This window comes from Artibeus jamaicensis, unplaced genomic scaffold, assembly GCF_021234435.1.
Source record: "Artibeus jamaicensis isolate MK-2021 breed Jamaican fruit bat unplaced genomic scaffold, CSHL_Jam_final contig_540, whole genome shotgun sequence".
Lineage (NCBI taxonomy): Eukaryota > Metazoa > Chordata > Mammalia > Chiroptera > Phyllostomidae > Artibeus > Artibeus jamaicensis.
In genome coordinates this window covers 2,552,394-2,575,088 of record NW_026521879.1, presented here as the reverse complement: position 1 = coordinate 2,575,088, position 22,695 = coordinate 2,552,394, and the positions used below count along the sequence as shown (strand labels likewise).

The 22,695-nt window shown below is 38.8% G+C and overlaps 1 protein-coding gene across 4 annotated transcripts in view; it reads left to right on the top strand.

The window, feature by feature from the left end:
- AASS (aminoadipate-semialdehyde synthase) overlaps positions 1 to 22,695 on the top strand; it is a 69,887-nt gene that overhangs the window by 43,628 nt on the left and 3,564 nt on the right. For all 4 annotated transcript variants that reach the window (XM_053669969.1, XM_053669968.1, XM_053669967.1 and 1 more), the window contains 8 exons: positions 886 to 996; positions 1,089 to 1,197; positions 2,008 to 2,148; positions 8,096 to 8,263; positions 12,241 to 12,336; positions 20,911 to 21,026; positions 21,661 to 21,749; positions 22,221 to 22,397. In XM_053669969.1, the coding sequence (XP_053525944.1) occupies positions 886 to 996; positions 1,089 to 1,197; positions 2,008 to 2,148; positions 8,096 to 8,263; positions 12,241 to 12,336; positions 20,911 to 21,026; positions 21,661 to 21,749; positions 22,221 to 22,397 (1,007 nt within the window). The remainder of the gene's footprint in view (positions 1 to 885; positions 997 to 1,088; positions 1,198 to 2,007; positions 2,149 to 8,095; positions 8,264 to 12,240; positions 12,337 to 20,910; positions 21,027 to 21,660; positions 21,750 to 22,220; positions 22,398 to 22,695) is intronic.

The window sequence follows — 22,695 nt, the reverse complement described above, 5'->3', positions numbered from 1 at the left end:
TTATTTCTTGGATTGAATGTGAATATACTAATTTATATAAAGATTTATGAAAATCTTTTTGTGTGTGTGATTGCATAGTCCCAGTACCAGATTAAAACACTGAAACCCACTTAAAGTTGAGTTTTAAATACAGCCTCATTTTTTGCTCTCTATATAGACTTTTAGCCATTTGCCAGGCTTTATACCGCTCAATACCATAATAACCCATCTCCTACTCTGGCCCTTCCTAGACTCTTCCCTTTAATGTAATACACAGGCCACCTTGGCTAAGTTTCTCCTTCTCCTGATAGCCATCTGGGAGATGTGGAAGTGAAAAGAACATCAACCTTATCTTTTAGTAGGGGACCCAATATAGAAAATCATAGAAATATAAGGATGGATGAAACAGATTTCATGAAATGTTATAAAGAAATAGCCGAATACCTGAAGAGGAAGAAAGTCTATCTTTGGGAAAATCTGGGAGAGCTTCTTGGCAGAGATAACTGTTCAGACATTTTTTTTAAGGAGGGTATGACCTGGGTAGGAGTGGGAGGGTGGAGGCAGCATTCCACATGGAATTCACAGGAACAGTAATGGTTCAGAGGTGGTAAAGTAAAGGCTGGGCACAGAGAGTTACAATGGCTTCTTTGTTTCCCATATATGGTTTATGGAAGATTTCAAGGGATAAAAATGGAAAGGCTAGGTGAAGGTCATATTGTAGAGAGCTTTAAATGTGATAACAGGATGCACTTATTCCATAGTCCTCAAAAAGCCTCATCTGAAAGGACCATCACTGAGAGAATAAATTAATCAGGGCAATGTATCAGCTTTAGTGCAGTTCAAGATACATTGGAAAGTAGGGTTGGACAAGAAGGTTTCTGATTAGCTTCTCTCTCTGTTTTAAAGCTTGCTGCCTTATGTACTACATCCTCTCGTGGCCAAGGCATGCATCACAAGCAAAGTTAACATGGTCACAGCAAGCTACATCACACCAGCGCTAAAGGAATTAGAAAAGAGGTAAGTTTTAGTCATTTTCAACGAGGAAGCTTCATGGCATTATTTTTACTTTATGTCCACCTTTTCCTTCCTCCTCTTTTCACCTGTTGTAGTGTGGAAGATGCTGGCATCACTGTCATCGGTGAATTGGGACTGGACCCGGGTCTTGATCATATGCTGGCAATGGAAACAATAGATAAAGCCAAAGAAGTGGGGGCCACGGTGAGCCCCGTGGACATCCGAAGTTTCACTTAGCAAAACATCCTAATGTCCAGGTTTCCATGTTCAGAAATAAGCTTTTTATAATTTTGATTAAATGTGCTGCTGTAATCTAGCTCATACGGTGACCAGAAATTTCTGCATGATAAAACTATGTCCAAGTCTTAGCAATCAATTTTTATAGATGTAGATGCTGCTATAATATTTTGGTTGGCTAAAGGATTTTTGAGTGCCTTAACAGTTCTATAATAAGGTCTGACTTGTAAAAGTGGAAAAAATTCTTTACGATATCATTCCTCTGTTGGTACATGGTATGTATTTTATACATGGGAAGGAACTTTTGAACATGTAAATGTGAGGAATTGGATTAAATGCTTTAGGTTTTGTGTATGTAATATACATAATGAAATATAGATTTGAATGAATTGTAATTATATATTAACCATATGTCATATATTGATGAATTTATATAAATTGCATATTATATGTAATAAAATTATAATCCAACAAACAATTTGAACAGAAAGTTTAGGAGGAACTGACAAACCAGAAATGAATTAATAGTTAGATTTTTTAACTGAATGAAATGGTAGTAGAAATCTCTAAAAGGCTTCTAAAAATTAGTTTACACAAAATATAACTGTGGTTTCATCATATAGTGTTTGTCTTTAAGGATATATTTTGAAAAGCCTTAGAAAGGAAAAACTGTTGCAAGTTTACCCCATGCCTACCATTAAGCTCAATTAATTACTTAGATACATTATTCTCCCTTATTGTTAGTCCTCCCTAATTCATTGATTGTTTATTTTACAGATTGAATCTTACATTTCCTACTGTGGTGGGCTTCCAGCCCCTGAACATTCAGACAACCCTTTGAGGTACAAGTTCAGCTGGAGTCCAGTGGGAGTTCTGATGAACATAATGCAGCCTGCCACCTACCTGCTCAATGGAAAGGTGAGGCATTCCCATCAAAGCTCTGGATGCAAATGTGCAGTTACTGCCTGAGAAAGTACATGCTCTTTTCCCCTGGTACTGAGGCCCTTTAGTACAGGCTACACTGTTTGGGCTCCACCCTCATTCTTTTGATGATTCCCAGTGTGTATTTTCTGTTCCATTTGGTCTCCTCACCATACCCAGCATGGCCTGTGCTCATTCTTCCTCTTCTTGCAAGTTGCTTCTGCATTTGGAAAACTCATTTCTCAACCTCTCTGCATGTGTAAATACCGGTCATATTGTGCCAAGCAATTTCTGAGTCCCTACTGTGTCCCTGCTGTCCATGGGGCAAGACTCCAAAGGTTGTCTCCTGAAGGGAGTTCCTGACCTCAGAGAATTCAGAGCTGGAATGGGGGTGACTCTTGGAATGGAGGGTTTTGTGGGTCAGGGAAAGGATCTTTTATTTCCCCAGCTGCTGTGCACCAGAATGTAAGCATTCTCTGAGTTTAGTACTGTTTTCATCATTTTATAATAAGGAAACTTGCTTAATACAGCGAATGTTATTATCATGTAGCTGGGGTCCAAACCCAGGTCTAACAAACCAGATTCCTTCCTGCCCCCTTTACCACTCACCTCATGGCAGGACAGACAGACACTGGAATGATAGCTACCATCCTGCAGGGAGGTTCTAAGGTGTGCTGAAGTGCCACACGGTGCAGATGAGAGGACAATTGATTTGACCTTGGCACAAAGATGGAGAGAAGAAAATTAGCAGAGAAAAGAGAATGTGCTTGACCTTGAAGGATAAGAAGCTGCCGGCCTGGCAGGGGGGCTGCCCCTCCTGACTGTGCTAAGCAGTGCCTTCATTTGATTTTTATGACAAGCCTATCAGGTTTATAAGGCAGAAAACGGGCATAAGAAGCTTAGTTGACAGCCACGGACAGTTAAAGAGGTTGCAAATGGCACAGCCAGTGTTCAAGTCACATCGGCCTGCCTTTGTGGTTTGTTTTCTTAGCCTAAGGAGAGCCTCAGACTTGGGAACAAATGTGACTAGAATGTGACTAGACTGAGGGATTCTCTTTACACTTGGTGATGAAAACACCTCCCTCTGCTCACCCTAGTCCTGGCCCTGCAGGGACGGATGAGTTATGTGATCACATGTGTGTCTTAAAAGCATTATTCCGACAGGAGTGTTATAAACTCTCAGTGTATCTGTGAATCTAAATGTATTTCTTGTACAAAAGAGAACAGTGAAAATTTCTTTAGAAACAAGGTGGATGTTGTTAGCAGCTGTGGTCTTCTGAGCCTCTGGTGGACAGTGTGGCTCACAGCCTTGCTGCATGTTGGAATCACTGGGGCTGTTTACAAAATCCCAGTGTCTGGGCCCTACTCACAGAGCTTCTGATTCACCTGAGTTGTGGGCACTTTAACAACTCCTCAAGTGATTCTAACGTGCTGCTGAATCCAAAAAGAACTGACTTAGTATATCCAGGGGACCACAGTTCCACTTAAGACCCTACTAAACAGACAAGACATTTCAGTTTGATGCTGGGAAGATACTCTCAGATGTTTCAGGGTATGAAATGGGACCCCTGAGTTCTGGTCCCAGAGGTGGCATCCCAGACAATGTCACCAAAGGCCAGGCAATTGTAAAGGTCCTCTGGGTGTCAGTCTCCTGATGCATAATGTGAGCGCCAAAATTCCATCTAGTTCTCCAGTTCTGTGAATCATGAAGGTTTGGGCAAGAAACCCTGTCTGATGTTCTACCAAGCACACATCTTTTATCTGCCACAGCCTGTCTCTTGATGTCCCTTTTACCTCTGCTGTCCTGGAAAGAACACTGGCCTAACATGTAAATGCAGAAAAAAGTTTTGCTTCATTTTGGCAAAATGCTTATTTTCAGGAGGCCATGTAAGTGATAAAGATGGTAACAGTGAGAGGGTCAGCAGGGCGCAGCCCGAAGGACAAAGGATTCCGTGTCTGTTGGCCCAGCTTTGCACTCTAGCTCTGCCCTCACCAGTTGGGGGCGGGGGGCGCTAGAACCCTGAGTTCCTCTCTCTGAGCTTTGGGGTCCACGTCAGGAGACAAACATCACGACACCAGTCCTGCAGGGTTCCTGCTGTGGGGCTCCATGAGGGCACGTAGACTATGGTCTGCTTAACAGCAGCTCATCAGGCATGTCATAAGTCCCTAGCAAATATTAGTGGCCTAAAAATATTGATGGTGAGGTGAGCTCAGGGAAAGCAGGAGTTTATATTCAGGCAGCAGAAGTTGTACTTGTTGAGTTTGAATTTTTTCCTTTTTTTCTCAACTTCTTTTGTAAAAAAGTACTTTTTCATTGGCCTGACTCTGTGAAGAGCATAAAGGAAAAAAACATGAATCTTTTCTTTGCTAAAATGATACATTTTCCAAAGTCCTGCTCCAGTTTCCTCTTGTGGATGCATCTTTCCCTGACCACTCCTGCCCCCATTCACTATTCTTTTGTCTGAACTCCCACACTTTGTCTGAGTCTAAGAATTTTCCAGATGCTCTATTGTTCACCCAGTAATTCAAGTGCATCAGTCTGTCTTGCAACCCAGAAGCCTCCTTTGTGTTTGCCTCCCTCCATCCCCCTGTGACAGTGGAGCAGGTCTTACCAAATTCACAGAATCATAAAGAGGAGTCAGAAGTCCTCTGGTTTCTACTTAAAGTTGAAGCCTTAAACTTTTCCAGCGATTTAGGCAATGGCCTATGAATTAGGATATGTCTCCTTGCTGTACCTCCTTGCGATAATTTCCAGCCGTTACTATTTCCAACTTCTAATTGTTTCTGATAATGCTTACTCTCCTTTCACATCTCTGGAGACAGTGATTGTGTCTTTTCTTTTCTTTTTTTTAAAAGTAGCATTAATTTAAATATTTTTTATTTATTTATCTTTAGAGGGGAAGGGAAGGAGAGAGGGAGAGAAACATCAATGTATGGTTGCCTTTCGTGCGTCCCCTGCTGGGAACTGGCCTGCAGGGAACTGGTCTGCAACCTAGACATGTGCCCTGACTGGGAATCGAATCACAATTGTCTGGTTCGCAGGCCCGTGCTCAATCCACTGAGCTACACCAGCCAGGGCCCGATTGTGTCTTTTCTTAGTTCTGTCCCCTTTGTGAGTGATGGGACACTTTCCTATAATGGTGGCACCTTGGAATGACATAGCAGGGCCTCACTATCACCTCTGTCACAGCTTTAACTTTTAAGCTGAGTCAGGACTGTAATTGTTCTGTAAACACAGCTTTGAGATAGGTTTTCTAGCCTTCAAGTTGGCCTGAAAGTCAAGTTTACCTTGATGGCCACACCCAGCCCCTCCTTTGTTGGAAATTCTGTTTCTGTAAGTGTTGTCATAAAGTTGTTTATAAAATAAAACAAATGCTTTTGAAAAAAAAAAGAAAAAGAGTTGCCACTGCTCCCCATTGCCTGTAACCATGCTTGCTGCAATTTTTAGACCTAAAACTGGCATAATCTAGAATGCTATACCTTGTCAGTCAGTACCATATTTAAGATATTGATCCAGAAATAAGCACAATTAAGGGTATAAATATGGTTTAGAAAAAATAACATGGACATCTGAGTCATGTAGACCTGGGTTCTTTTGTGCCTCTGGGTGACTCAGCCTCAGTTTTCACCTGTGAAAAATGGGTTATTGTGTGGGTTAAAGATAAGGTCTAAAAAGCACCTAACCTACAGTGGACTGTGAGTAAATGATTATTTGTATATTTCTTGTGTTATTTTTTGTTAGTTTAACAATTGAGCTTATCATCAGTTCTCATTGGTTGGGAGACATGTGTGTATAAATAAAAAAGAATTGGACGTAGAGCACACAGCAAGAGCAGTAGGTAGTGAGCTACTATTTCTGCTGGGAGAGGGTCTTTCATGTGAGCATTGCCAAGTCAGAGAAAATGCCTATTCTCTGCCAAATAGAGGAATCTGCCTTTCTGTCTTCATCCAAGTCATTAATAAAATATTAAACAAGACAGGGCTTATTAATGAAGTGCATACTATGCCACTAGAAATAAAACTCTGAGTTGATATCAAATGGTAATAATTACCCAGTGCTTTTGGGGTCAAGTTGCTTCAGCATCTTTCAATCTCACTAAAGGATCATTACCATGCAATTTACATTCCTGTGTTTTGTTCACAAGGATCTCATGGTAGACTTTGGCACTGATTGATTTATTTCTGACTAGTTAATTGCTGAAGTATAGTGGTCTGTACTGAGTTTTTTTTTAATTGCCATAGGTTATAGAAATGAGTAAGTGTGGAGGCCCTAAAGGTTAACGAGTACCTTCTTAATTGATTTTTCTTTAAAATTTGTAATCCTGATAGAAGAAATTTGTTTTAAAGAAAGAGTGCAGAAATGGTTACCATGCAGTCCAGAATTTCATAGGAACTTTAAATAAAAAGCATTCCTCCCTTCCTTTAATTCTCACTTCTGGAATTTTAGATGGTGTTGGGCATTCTGCAGAGTGAGGCCTGCCTCTACAGTCAGCGTAGCTCGGTTCTTTCTGGGTCTTCAGCTGTGGAGGACATGCATTTCCATTTTGTTTCTCATACCAAGGCATGTGCAGAACCTGTCTGCAGATAAACTGTGAAATCCTTAAGTTTAGCTGGATATTCCTTAGGGCAAATCCCTCAGAATCCACCTGAAGGCACATTGATGGCTCCCTGGTGCCAGGTGGTGCTGTGCTATTGTCCATATGTGAGCAAGAGATTGTTTCCCACAGTACAAGTGGGACAAAATCCAGTTATACCAGCAGTCACACCCTCGCCCTGGAATCTCAGCCCCAACCTTCCGTTATCTCACAGATGATCATATACTTCACCAGCTAAAAGAAAAACTCAGTTCCTTAACCAAACGTTTTAAAAAATGCTTCACTGCATTTCAAGTGTGTGCTAAGGGGAAGGGTGTGGGTAAGAGGATTAATGAGAAATCAAAACAGCTTGGGAATCAGGGATTTAACTTCTTCCCAGCAGTAAGATTTATGGGTAGCACTTTTTGGTTTCACTGTATGTTCATAGCATTGCCTTTCCTGTGAGGGGTCACCTCTTCCACTGGTTGTCCCCCAAGTGCACTGTAGGTCGACTAGTCTAGGCTGTGTGGTCCTTATAACTGTGCCAGCACAGCTCCTGGCACTGCACAGACATTCAGGAAATGCTTGTTAAATGAATGAAGGGGTGAATGGAGGCAGGAACTGTATGCTATTCATCATTCTTATTCCCTCAGCAGCGAGTGGGATCCGGGCACACAGATAGCTGTTCGGTAAATGCTAGCTGTGTGAATCCAAGTGCAGGGCTGGCGCCTGATGTGGACTCAGCAGGGGGTATGAGTAAGAAAAAGAGCAGTGAGAATATTGCCATTGCTCTTTGAGCACAGAAGCCATTTAAATCATTATTTGTCGCTTTTAGATGATTGTTTGTTTTTTTAAAAAAACTCTACTGGGATATAATTCAGTTCCATCTTATCCAGCACCAAGAAAAAATAGAGAAAACAAGATCTTAGTACAAAACAAAATGCTTAAGTCAGGTTTTCAAGTTTGAGAGAAGAGGGGAGGGTGGATTGGATAAAAGGCTTAATATCTGTGCTAGCGGAATAAAACTAGATTTTTGCTGGTACACATGCAATGGAGGATATGGATTTTGAAATATAATGTTATAAATCTGAAATTTATATACTGTTATTTACCAATTATTACCTCAGATTTAATAAAAATTAAAAATTAAAAAAATAACATAAAGCTTGGGAGCATGATAGCCTTGTGAATTATACTAGCAGAAAAGCTTGAGTATGGAATATTGATGAGTAGTTTCAGTAAAAAAGTTGTTTACAAATCCTTTATTGCTTTATTTTAAAACTTTGATTTCTCTATTATGCCAACAACATGGAGAAACCTGAGGGGAACACGGTGTTGTAACCACGGTGTGCCTTTTCAACGCTCCTCAGGTGGTGAACGTTGCCGGGGGCATCTCCTTTCTCGATGCAGTCACTCCCATGGATTATTTCCCGGGATTAAATCTGGAAGGCTATCCCAACAGAGACAGTACAAAATATGCTGAGCTTTACGGCATTCAGTCTGCTCACACTTTGTTGCGGGGGACACTGAGATATAAGGTAAGTGGCTGTATTTTAGATGAAACATATGCCTGTTTTGGTGTAAGTGATTATTTTTCTCAGTTTAAAACAATTAGGCTCTGGCCTGGTGGCTCAGTCGGCTGGAGTGTCCTTGTCTCCTGCCCTCACCCTAGCCCCTCTACACCTGCAGCTCTCTTACCTTGATGGATCAGAAAGCTGTGGGTTTGATTCCTGATTCGGCACATTCCTAGGTTGTGGCTTCCATCTCTGATCCTGGTCAACGTGTGTACAGGAGGTGGTCGATCTATATTTCTTTCTCACACTGATATTTCTCTCTCCCTGCTTCCTCTCTCCCTAAAAATTAAATAAATAATTAATGAATATGATACGCCAGGTTGGAGTCTGTTTCCTCAAAACTCTTAATTAAAAAAATATTAGGAGACAAGTCAAAATGATTTGAACAAAAGGGAATTCTTGACTCATGAGCTGTGGGGACGGATAGAGGACCAGCTTCAGTGTAATGAGTTTATTTGGAGGGGTGTCAAGTCACCTCACTAGGACTTGGTCCCTCTTCATTTCTCAGCCCTTCCTTCAAGTAATAGCTGCAATCCTAGGCTCCCACGGTGGCAGGGTGGTCGTAGCATCTCCAACCACTTACGTTTTCATTCCAGTGAGAATGAAAAAGTGCATCTTCTTTGTAGGTAAAAATGTAGTTTTTTTTTAATCCCAAGAGATCAGTGGGTTCAAAATGTGCCAATCAGCTTTGTCCTCTGTTTCTGTCCCTAAAGCTGAAGATATATTCAGCATCACTTTTCTCAAAGCAACATCTTTTTACCACAAAATGAGGTAAAGATTCTAGAAGCATAAATACAAATGTCAACTACACACTTATTAATCACAAAGAGAAGTTACAAGTATGACCGGACCAAGACAATCAGTGAAAGAGTCTCCCAGAGTGTTTATAGCAAATTGATACAAACTGGGTGGCTTCAAACCACAGAAATGTATTTTCTCATCAGTGAGGAGCTCAGAAGTATGAGATTAAAGTTTGGGCAGGGTTGGCTCCTCTGGAAGCTTTTAGGGACAAACTGCCCCATGCCTGTGAGGCTTTCCATACCATGTTATTTCAAAGCACAACTCCATCATACAGGACGTTTCCTGCCCCTTCCCTGGGTGAGCTGGGCACCAGGAGTCAGGCAGTACTGGTGGTGTTAGGCACGTGTGTGTGAAAGGGAATAACCGAGAAAGTTAATGAAAGAACAGAGGTCATTCCCATGGTGCCGGCACATGGAGACTGGCTTCTGGTTTGTCTGTTTCTCCATGTCAGACACTGGTTTATTCTTAAGGAGATGACAACCACTATATAATATTTCTTACTCTTCAGAGCTTCTGTTGCATTTGCTGGCACTTAGCATTTACTGCTAGAATTTCTAGGTAGATTATATGTATATATTTCTTGTCCCCTGAAATAGATTTTTAAGCCCCTGGAGGGCAGGTGTGTCCTGTTGTGAATGTGATGTCCACACAGTCCAGGATTCAGCCGAGATGCCTGAGCTGATCAACTGTGAAAGTGCGGTGCTGCACATGCCTTCAGGCACAACAGGAAATCTAGTCTGAACTGAAGCCAAAGCAGCCCCAGCTCTGGCGCATTTCTCGATTCTGCTTCTTCAGTTTTTTCTAAGAATATAAGTAGTAACTTTTGGGGGGAAGGTCTGCAGGAATTAGGATGTTGTGCTAGCTTTATCTACAGTCTCTTTAAAATCTTATAGAACTAGCAACAGAGGATTTTTAAGATATTTAAAAATTGAACCAAGTGCTTGAGTGTATGGCTGAGAGCCACCCCACAGAACCCTGAGGGATGAAATGTCACGGTGTTCAGACTCATGAGGGCCACCACCCTGACCAATGTCAGCAACCCTTTCACAGCCTGACTATTCTTTCCAGTATTAGAGATGACACACTGTCATTCCAATGTGACAGGGACACCTTGGTTAGTCTCCTGTACCTGCCTGTCACCTGATTGTTCTTGCAGACTCAGCTTGGGATCCTAACTTCTTCTCCTTGAGTCCCCTCCCCCACATCTGTGTGAGTGTCCCCTCCTCTGAGCTCCCGTAGCCCTGTGTCTACCTCTGTCACAGCACTGTAATGTTCTACCGCAGTGTAGCCAACACTGGTCATGCAGCTTTGCTCACTATGTGCCAGGCACTTTTTTTTTCATTTGACTTACCTGACTTTTCTACTGGCCGGCAGTTTCCTCATGGGTGGAGACTGCATTTTTCATCTCTGTGCAGATGGCATTTTCTGACACATGGCAGAAATTTTCTCAGTGCTCATTAATGAATGAATATGTACAATAAATTCATTTCTAGAGGTTGGCATAAAATATATTCTTCAGATTAAGAAATAGCTCAGAAAAGTCTCAGTATTTGATATGCTGGATGAAGGAATTGCTGGCACTAATCAGATTCTGGAAGCAAGCTTGTGGTTTGCTTTTTGTTTCTCCTCCTTGAAGTATATTTACAATGGATTAAAGCACATAAATGGGAATTGTTTCATTAGTAACCTTTGAGCAGTTTGAATCACACAACCTTTCAGAATGTGAAAATTACTAGTTGGCCGCACATTAACTGGTGAATTATCCAATGACCACAGAAATGCACGTGTTAATAAATTTATTTCTTCTTAAAATAATTTTACATGTTTTTTCTTTCTCTTTCTGCTCTACCTCATCCACCTCTCTTGGTCTCTCTCTGTCTCTGTAATTGCAGCAGATACAAAGTTCCTTATTTCACCCTCCTCACCCAATTTGCTCACAGGAGAACATACCCTTATGGTCTTCATTCACTACATCATCATTCAGAATCTATTCATCCTGTCATTTGTTCTCTTTCTGCTAACTGGAATGATGGATAATTGGGCAAGGGCATGGGGATAAAGGGGACACACACTCACACACACACTTTTTATATTTACAGTCCAGCAGCTTAATAGACGATAACAATTTGTGTCAAGTCCCATAACAAAAATATGTACAAAGTACTGCTGGAATACAGAGAAAAACTCAGTGCCCATTCCCATAGGGGGCTCAGTAGCTATGCTGTGCTGGGTCCTGGCAGGGAAGTAAACATTTCACTGGTGAGGAACACTGGCTCCCACATTCCAGACACAGGGGCGGCACGCTCAGAGGCCCAGGCCTCTGGCAGAGCACAGCATGCCTGCAGAATGGTAAGTGGTGGAGATAACGATGACTGAGTCAGGCTGGGGGGTGTATTGGGATGGGTTTATATAATTTGCCAAGGGCTTCAGACTTGTCCCATTGACAATGAGGAACACATGACTAATTTTTATCATGGTTATGAAATTTTAGAAAAATCTATCTGATCTACCTTTTTCTTTCCTGCTCTGTACATGCATTAGAATAGGAGCTCTTAATGATTAGAATGGATTATGTGCTTTTGGGGGCTATTCTTACAAGCTCTTGCTTCCATTATGAGAAAGAACAACTGCTCTACCGAACACTGCCTGCTGAACAGAAAGCATATGATGCAAAATGAAACTTGCTGTTATGCTGCCAGAAAATACCACTCGATGAACCCAGAAACAGAAGCAAAGACCCAGGTTTCACAGGTGTCTTATGTAAACCAGGGGAATTGTGACACTGTCGATTTTGTTTTGAACTTGAAGGAGGTTTTATCCACAGAAGCAATGCAAATAAGTGTTTTAGCCTGTTTTCTAAACAACTGGTAAAGCTAGATCTCTCTTTACAAAAAACAAAAACAAACAAGCAATACACTCTACTAGACAAAGAACACAGATGAATGACCAATGGACATGAACAACAGTGTGGGAATTGACTGTGGGAGTCATGGTTGGCGTGGGCAGTGGAGGGCAAAGAGGGAAAAATTGGAACAACTGTAATAGAATAACAATAAAAATGATTTAATAAAAAAGAAAAACAAAAATATTTTTCTTTGAAGAGAAAATTTTAATATACTGCTTAATTATTCTCATTACAGGGATATGCCAAAGCCTTGAATGGATTTGTGAAATTGGGTCTCATAAACAGAGATGCATTTCCTGCCCTTCGACCTGAGGCCAAGCCTCTCACCTGGGTGAGTGACCCCAGAATTACACGTTGTCTGCTGTTCTGCAGAAATGTCACTCAGGTTTGAATTTTGGTTTGGACCAGCAAAAGAACCCATTCTGCAGCTACACACAGGATAAACCCTACACACTAGAAACCCTACATACTATAAACCCTTAGTCCCAAGTCCCCTCTCCCTTCCCTGTGAGGGAAGATGGAGAGAACATGGAGGCTGGCTCCCCGGACCTATTCCCTCAGCAACTTCTACCACTTGCTGGCTCCCTCAGCCTCAGGAATGGACTCGCTGTCTGCACAGGGCTCTGGCTCTGCTTCTGGCCTATGTGGTGACCTGTGAGAGGAGTTAAGTTTGGGCCTTCTGAAACTGGTAACAGGACAGCTGCCGGTGATATCACAGAACTGGGTCCCTAATCTGCAAATTCCATCAGGTCTTTCACTTGGCCATTTGTAACCATGAGTAATTCCAGTTTTCAGTTTCTGAGTTCATCCCATGTCTTTGTTGTATTAATATCCTAGAGGCTCAGGGTTGGAAAGGACTTGGAAGGCTGGGAGCTAAATGTAAAGTAGATCTTCTAGTATCTGCTAGAAGTTAACTTGCTATTAGTTGATCATACAACTTAAATTAATGTCCCCATATTCCAATAAAAAAAGTCAGAAATTTATCACAGGGAGAAAAAAATCAATATTGCTAATCCCAGTTTGTCTTCCAAAGAAACTTTGGTTTTCTTGCTAGTCAGTTGCTTTATAATTCAGTTTTTTATTTTCTGAAAGATTTTAGAACCTAAGTTTTACCTTCTATAAATACGCTTGTTAGACAAAAGTGAATAAATATCTATAGGATGAACTTTGGGCTGAGGCAGTTGCATTGGAAAGGCTGGTACAAGGCTTCTTATGGCTGGTCCCTGTATCTTAGTAGTTACCATCTAGAATAGTGCTTTGCAAAGCTTTATTTTTAAAAGACCAATTGAAAATATATTAGACTTTCTGGGTCATTTGGTGTCTGTCAGACTACTCAAGTCTGCCATAGACAATATGTAAACAAATGAGCAAGTTCCAATAAAACTTTTTATTTGCAAAGCCATGTGGTTAACTCAATTTGACCTGTGAACCAGATTGATTATCATTAATTGAACATAACTTTTTCCTTGGGAGTCTGGAAAAAGTCTTGTTTACAAAGTAGGAAAAGCTATGATCACTGTTTTAACTTTTTTTCCTTTGAGTTTTTTTTTAATTAAATTTGTTTGGATGACACTGGTCACTATGGTTATATACATTTCAAGTGTATGTTTCTACGATACCTGACATGTATATTGCCTGCGTGCCCACCACCCAAAGTCAAAGCATCTTCAGCCACCTTGTGTTTGCTCCCCTTTACTCTCTACCGTGCCCTGTTCTTTGGTAACAACCATACTGTTGCCTGTGTCTGTGAGTTTCAGTTTTGTCTCCCACATATGAGTGAAATCATGTTTCTTAGTGTTTTTCTAACTGACTTATGTTGATTAGCATAATATTCTCAAGATCCATCCATGTTGTTACAAATGGCAGTATTTCATCTTTTTTTATGACTGAGTAGTATTCCATAATATACATGTACCATATCTCATTAATTCAATCTTCTATTGTGGACACTTTGGTTGTTCCCATGTCTTGGCCACTGTGAATAATGCTGCAAAACATAGGGGTGCATATATCTTTGCAAATACATGTCTTTGAATTTTTTGTGTAGATCCCCAGAAGAAAGATTGTGGGGGTCCTATGATAACCCTATTCTTATTTTTTCAGGAACTGCCATATAATTTTCATGTTGGCTGTACCAGTTCACATTCCCAGCAGTGGGGAATGAGGGTTCCTTTTTATCCACATTTTAAACACCCATTGTTACCTGTATTGTTGAAGGTAACAATTCTAATACATGTGAGGTGGTATCTCATTGTTTTGATTTGAATTTTCCCTATTAGCCAGCAATGCTGAACATTTTCTTCATGTTTGTTGGCTGTTTGTATGTCCTCTTAGGAAATGTGTCTCATTCAGGTCCTCTGCCTATTTTTTAATCAGATTGTTTGTTTGTTTGGTGTCAATTTTTATGAGTTCTTTATTTTGAATATTAACACTTTGTTGGAGCTGTTGTTTGCAAATATCATCTCCTATTTTATTGGTTGCATTTTTGTTTCATTGGTGGTTTCTTTTGCTGTGTAGAAACTTTTTATTTAATATAGTCCCATTCATTTATTTTTGCCATACTTTTGCCTTTGGGGTCAAATTCATAAAATGTTCTCTATAACCGAGATCCATATGTTCAGTGCCTTTTTTTCTATGTAATGTGTTGTTTCAGATCTTATATTTTGCTATTTCATCCATTTTGAATTAATTTTTATACACAGGGACAAACTGTAATCTTGTTTTATTCTTTTGCATGTGGCTTTCCAGTTTTCCCAGAATCATTTATTGAAGATGCTTCCTTATCTCCATTGTTAGTTTTTGGCTCCTTTGTCAAAAATTATTTGCCCATATACCTAAAGTTTTCTTTCTTGGCTCTCATTGTTCCATTGGTCAGTGTCTCTGTTTTTCTGTCAATTCCATGCTGTTTTGATTATTGTTTCTCTGTAGTTTAATTTTTAGCCAGGCAGTATAATATCTTCAGCATCACTCTTTTTTTGGGGGGGATTGCTGTGGCTATTTGGGATCACTTATGGTACCGTATAAATCTTTTTATATGATAATTTTTTGTTCTATTTCTTTAAAAAATGACATTGGAAATTGTACTGCTATGAGCATTGGGGTGCATAGATTCTCTTGGATTGGTGTTTCAGGGTTCTTAGGATATAATCCCAGTAGTAGTGTTGGAAGCAGCCTAGGTGCTCATCAGTAAATGAATGGATCAAAAAACTATGGTACATTTATACAATGGAATTCTATGCAGCAGAAAGAGAGAAGGAGCTCCTACCCTTTGCAACACCATAGATGGAACTGGAAAGCATTATGCTAAGTGAAATGAGCCAGACAGTGAAAGACGAATACCATATGATCAGATTTAACAGGAAGCTAAACAACAAAACAAACAAGCAAGCAAAATATAACCAAAGACACTGAGATAAAGAACAGGCTGACAGTGACCAAAGGAGAGAAGGGAGGGAATTTCAGGGGAAAAGGTGAAGGGTTTACAGGAACAAGTATAAAGGACACATGGACAAAAACTAGAGGGTGGAGCGGAAATGGAAGGGAGATGAGGAGGAATGGGGCATGGGCTGGGATGGGACTAAAAGACAGAAACTATACTTGAACAACAATTAAAATAAAAGATTTCTTTAAAAAATGACATTGGGATGTCATTTTTGATGGCTATTGCATCAAATCTGTATATTGCTTTGGATAACATAGCCATTTTAACTATGTTGATTCTTCCAAATAATGAACACAAAATATCTTTCTATTTCATTGTGTCTTTTAAAATCTCTTTGAATAACTTTTTGTAGTGTTCAGTATATAGGTCCTACACATCCTTTGGTAAGTTTATTGCTAGGTATTTTATTTTTGTGGCTGCAATTGCAAAAGTAATTATTTTTTATTTATTTTTCAGAAGTTTAATTGTTAGTAAATAGGAAAGCAGTGGATTTTTGTATATCGATTTTGCATCCTGCAACTTTACTGTGTTTGTTTATTTTTAATTGTTTTTCAGTTGAGTCTTTGGGGTTTTCTATGTACAAAATTATGTACTTTGCCAAAAGTAACACTTTTACCATCTCAATTTGTATAATTTTATTTGTTTTTCTTGGCTTATTGCTCTGGCTAGGAATTTGAGAACTGTGTTGAATAAAAGTGGTGAGAACAGTCATCTTTGTCTTATTCCTGATTTTAGAGGAAAAACTTTCAGTTTTTTACCATCCAAAATAACACTGGCTGAAGGTTTGTTATAATATAGCCTTTACTATGTTGAGGTTCTTTCTTTCCATACCCATTTTATTGGGTGTTTTAGTCATAAATAAATGTTGAATCTTATCAAATCCTTCTTCTGCATCTATTGATAAGATCATATGATTTTAATTTTTGTTTTGTTAATATGCTGTACTACTTTGATTGATTCACATATATTACACCATCTCCTGTCCCTGGAATGAACCCCACTTGATCATGATGTATTATGTTTGACTTTATTGTTGTATTCAATTTGCTAGTATTTTCCTTAGGATTTTTGCATCTATATTCAAAAGAGATATTTAACTATAATTTTCTTTTCTTTTTTGTTCTCTTTGCCGCATTTTGGTATTAGGGTTATGTTGGCCTCATAAAATGTGTTAGGAAGCATTGTGTCTTCGGTTTTTTGGAATAATTTGAGAAGGATAGATTTTAATATTCTTTTAATGTTTGGTAGAATTCACTGGTGAAGCCATCTGATCCTGGGCTTTTATTTTGGGGAGGTTTTTGATAGTTGTTTCAATTTCCTCACTGTTTATTACTCTATTTAGATTTTCTAATTCTTCATGGTTCAGTCTAGTAAGTTTATATATTTTTAGGACCTTATTCAATTTTTCTAGGTTAAACTTGATTGCATATAGTCTCTCATAGTGTTTTAGTTTAATTCTTTGTATATTTGTGATATCTGTGGTAACTTCATTTCTGTTTTTGTTTATGAGTATTTTTTCTTTAGTAAGTCTAGCCAGGGGGTTGTAAATTTTATTAATCTTTCAATATTTTAAAAGAACTAGCTCTTTGTTGTATTAATGTATTGTATAGTCTTTTTGTTTCCTATTTTATTCGATTCTGAACTTAAATAACAAATTAATTTTTATTAATTCTTTTATTCTGCTAACTTTGAGTTGCTTTTGTTCTTCATTTTCCAGTTCTTTAAGATGTAATGTTAGGTTGTTTACTTGAGATTTCTCTTGTTTCTTGAGATAGGCTTGTAATGATATAAACTTCCTTCCTATTACTGCTTTTGCTTCATTTCAGAAGTTTAGATATGTTGTATTGTCATTCTCATTTGTCTCTATCTCTTGAGCTCACTTTTAATTTCTTTTTGATCCATCATTTTTTAGCAGAGTGTTCTTTAATTTCCACATACTGGTGGGTTTATTTATATATTTTTTGCAGTTGAATTTTTATATCAAAGCATGTGGTCAGAGAATATGTTTGGTATATTTTCAATTTTCTTGAATTTATTGAAGTTACTTTTGTGACCCAACACATGGTCTATTCTTGAGAATGTGGTATGTTCACTGGAGAAGAATGTATAATCTAATGTTCTGGCATAAAATGTTCTGTGAATGCCAATTATGTACATTTGTTCTAATGTGTGATTTAAGGCTGATATTTATTTATTGATATTCTGTTTGGATGATCTATCTAGGGCTGTCATTGGAGTACTAAGATCCCCAATTGTCATTATGTTCTTATTTTTATCTCTCTTTAGTTCTGTTAGTAGTTGCCTTATATTTTTTGGTGCTTCCCGATTGAGTGCATATATTAAGAAGTGTTATGTCTTCTTGATGTTGTGTTCTTTTTATCATTATAAAATGTCCATATTTGTCTCTTGTTACCTTTATCTTGAAATCTATTTTGTCTGGTATAAGTATGGCTACACCCACTTTTCTGAGGATATTATGTGCTTGTAGAATCATTTTCCACCTTTTCTCTTTGAGTCTAACTTTGTCTTTGCAGCTAAGTTGTGTCTCCTGAAGGCAGAATATGTTTGGGTTTGTTTTTTGATCCATTTTTCTACTCTGTATCCCTTTATTGGTGAATTCAGTATATTTACATTTTGGGTAATTATTGAAGTGTGAGGATTTCATGTAGCCATTTTTATCTTTTGTTTTCTGGTAGCTCTGTGCCTCAGTTGATTCTTTCCCTTTGTGTTTCCATCTATTGTTGCTGTGTTGGTGGTATTACATATTTCTTACCTCTTTTTTTTTAAGGCAATGTATCTCACTTTTGGGTTTTTGTGTGTGGTTACAATTAGGTTTATGAAGAAGAAAGTTGCACAGATTCAGGAGTTTTTGTTTTTTTTTTCTCTTGAATGCATCTGATCTCCATCCTCCTTTGCAAATTCAGACTTATCTCTCACCCTTTTATGCTTTTGTTGTCACACATTGTCCTTTTTTGTGATGTTTGTTTTTGATCTTACTCATATTTTTGTTACCTTTTGTTCTTTGTTTTCAGGAGAATAACCTAAGTGCTTCCCATAGTGGAGATCTTCTGGTGATAAATTCTCTCAGCTTTTGTATGTGTAGAAAGTCCTTATTTCTCCTTCATATCTAAAGGATAACTTTGCTGGATATATAATTCTTGGATGGTAATTTCTCTCTTTCAGCAGTTTGAATATGTGGTTCTACTCCCTTCTGGCTTGTAAAGTTTCTGCTGAGAAGACAGGTGATAACATAATGGGAATTGTTTTATAGATTATTTTCTTCATTTCTCTGGCTGCCTTGAGAATTCTTTTTTGTCACTAATATTTTACAGTTTTAATACAATGTACCTTGAAGAGGGCCTCTTGGGATTAGAGTAACCAGGTGTTGTATTTGCTTCTTGGATTTGAAAATCTATCTCTTTCCATAAGTTTGGGAATGTCTCATTATCTATTTGTTTGAATACGCTCTTTGTTCCTTCTCTCTCTCTTCTTTTTCTGACATGCCTATTAGTCTTATATTGTGTTTTCTGATGGAGTGAGATAGTTATTTTAGAAGTTCTTTCATTTTTTTTAATCCTCAAGTCTCTCTATTTTAACCCTCTGCATCATTTCTAGATTCCTGTCTTTGATATATCACTAATTATTTCCTCCAGCTATTTCCTATGGTTGCTAGTTGATTTTTCATCTCTTTTATTGGGTTTTTCATTTACAGAATTACTTTTTGGTTTATTTTTAAAGTTACAATCTCTTTGGTAAAGTGCTTGTTTTGTTCATTAATTTGTTTTTGAGTGCATTAAATTGCCTGTCTGGCCCTGGCTGGTGTAGCTCTGTGGATTGAACATGGGCCTGCAAACCAAAGGTTTGCCAGTTTGATTCCCAGTCAGGGCACATGACTGGGTTGTGGGCCAGACCCCTAGTTGGGGGCAATTGAGGGGCAACCACACATTGATATTTCCCTCCCTCTCTTTCTTCTTCCTTTTCCTTCTCTCTAAAAAATAAATAAATAAAATATTTTTTTAAATTGCCTGTATGTATTTTGTCACATATTATCAAGTATTTTCAGAACTGCAATCTTAAATTCTGTGTCATTTACATCACATATTTCTATGTGTTTAGGTATGTTTTCTGGAGGTTCATTTTCTTTCTTAGCTGCCTCACTACCTTGGCTATTTCTTGGTATTAGATGGATTCCTTCTCTGCCTAGACATTTGTGTAAAAGTGGCAATTCTTTAGAAGATTGAAACAAAGAGGTCTTTCTCTGCTTTTTCAGCAAGTGGTGCTGAATCACAAGATTTTTAGCTCTGTGAAATCCCAGTGCATCTTTGTAGCTAGATGCTGCCATCACTGTAACTACAATGCATCTGTGTGATTTGCACTGAGGAAATCAACCAGCTTCCTTGTTTTTTTTTTCCCTCTTGGTAATAGCCACCTTGGACCTCTTGGGGTCCCCCTGTGTTCCAACCCTGGAACTGTTCACAGTTGCACCCTTTGTGCACAGAAAAATATGATTTTTCTGTAGTACAATTTCTCAGGTTTGCAAATAATTGTTCATAACCTGACACCAAGGGAGAAGGGAGGGAAGCTCTGAGAGGCTACAGGGGTGGAAGGGCGTAGTGGCTTTGTTTCTTTGTCTGGAATGCTGACAACCTGACAGATGCACTTCTGTGCTGTGTCCTTGCCTAAATCTCTGGGCTCAATAGTAGCTTGTACTGCTTGCACTTGTGGGAGTGCCAGTAAGATCTCTTTGCCCCTCCCAGCTGAAGGGAATGCTAGCCACAACCAGATTTTTTCTCTGGCTGTAGGGCTGCATCCGTGGATCATCTTAGCCCTTTTCCCTTCTCACCTCCCCCTTTCATTCTTACTTGCTTACTTTTAGATGTTTAAATGTCCAGATATCTCAGATGTGTTTATGGGTTGAGCAGAGAATCCTTTGTTAGGTTGTAGCTGTTCAAGTTGTTGAGAGTTCAAGAGGAGAGACCAAGGGGATCTCTCATGCTGCCATTCTTCTGATGTGACTCCTAAGTTTCCTTTTGAGATTTTATTATCTGCAAGGTCTTTCTCATCTCTTGAACCTACAAAAGAACTCTGGTTGCTGCTAGCAACCATGGCAATCATCCCCTTCCACTTTATCCTGGCTAAAATGGACTGCTGGAGGGTGAGGGAGAATGGGTGAAAAAGTGATACAGAGAAAAGGCAGAAAGTATGATGTTAATATGATGCCATCTGTTTAGTATTGATTTAATGTTATGGCCCATTTTTGTTGCTGAACTATTATTCTGGAATATCATGCATTTACTGATGTGTAAATGTGCAGACACATGTGTATGCATATGTATGAGTTATAATTTGTAAGCTTCTAATTTAATTTGCAGTCCATTTTATGTCCAATGTCTGAATAAAAACTTTCTCTACTTACTTATTTTATTAGGAACTTAGAATTTTTATTTTCATTTTTCTAACCAGAAGGAGCTCCTTTGTGATCTAGTTGGAATTTCACCATTCTCCAAGCATGATGTGCTTAGGGAAGTTGTCCTTAAGAAGCTAGGAGGAGATAGTACCCAGCTGGAGGCTGCTGAAAGGTAGGTACCCGCCCATCAGTTTAAAGCAAAATATTGTATTATTTTAATTATTTAGTCCTTTTTCATCAAATAAAGGTCAAAACAGAACCAAACATTTTATGCTGTCTTTTATTAATTTGCTGTTCTACTGTTGTGGAGATATTACCATATATGATTTCATGTGGGGATGAAATAGAGAAATTCAATGGCAATTATAACTTGGGAAATACTGGAGACACTTTACTACTCAATTCCCAAGAAAGGTGGGTTTTTTTCTCCTGTAGGACATTTACCCAGTCTTTTCCCAACCATTTTAAAACACTCATTCACATGACTGGCACATTTTGTTGATATCCTTAATGTGGGAGAACTAGCCTGTTGGTTAAGCTCATTAGAACACCGTGGACTCCAATAGTGTTCCAATGTATCAGTTTTGCTCCAGAGAGTACTTTCTCAGAGAGTCTGGGGATGATTCTACAGGTTAAAACATTACTATTACTATTGTTATTTTACAGTTGAGGAGGGTCCTATAACTTGAGCTATCATATTGTCATTCTACTCTTGAAGAGTAAATGCAATGAGTGTTCCCTTCTGCTTCCCAAGTGAGAACATGTACAGGATTTGAACTAATGCAACTACCTCTTGTGCTTCTCAGGTTGGGATTACTTGGGGATGAACAAGTCCCTCGGGCAGAATCTGTGGTGGATGCCCTTTCCAAGCATTTGGCCATGAAACTCTCCTATGGTAGGCCATGGGCTATTAACAAAATGTCCCAGAAGAAAAAAACATGAGATATTGTTAGTACAACTAACAATAGTTAGTACAACAATTTGTTAGTACAACTAGCAAATTAGATTGGAGGGCTGGAGCCAAGCAGTAGAAGTGGAGGGCTGGGTACAATATGAGGGAAAGAACACTGGGTTATGTTTGCAGAAGGAAGAATGAAAGAACTATCAACTAACAATGAACTTGGGCTTGCGTGTCTGTGGTCAGGCTGTCATGATAGCAACTTGGATAGAAGAGCATGATTGGAGTTATAATTCCTTGAGTTTTTCAGTTGGTCTTTGAGCTAAAAATCAGTATAGATCATTGCCTAAAGGGCCATATACAATGGGAGGGAAACTTGTGAAAGCAAAAAGGCAGCAGCAGGAAATGAAATAGGATGTTGGAGTTGTAATGATGATGACATTTTAAAACATCTGTTTTTTTTTCAAGGTCCTGGGGAGAAAGATATGATTGTGATGAGAGACAGTTTTGGAATTAGACATCCTTCTGGACATTTGGAAAGTAAAACTATTGATCTTGTGGTTTATGGAGATGTGAATGGCTTTTCAGCCATGGCTAAAACTGTGGGGTTACCCACTGCTATGGCAGCCAAAATGTTGCTTGATGGTAAGTTCCTTTGTCTTATCATCTCCAGGTCATCGAGTGCCTGGACATCAAATAATTATTCTTGAGTATAACACTGACATTCACTAGATGTGAGCCATCTCAGTAGGAGTTGGGGAAGGGAGAAGAGAGTATGGGAGAATAAATGATGGTAGAAAGAGACTTGAATGTACAATACAATATGCAGGTGATGCATTATAGAATTTTATACCTGAAACTGATATAATTTTATTAACCAACACTATCCCAGTAAATTTAATAAAAGAGAAAAACAAACAAATAAATAAAAGTGAGCCATATC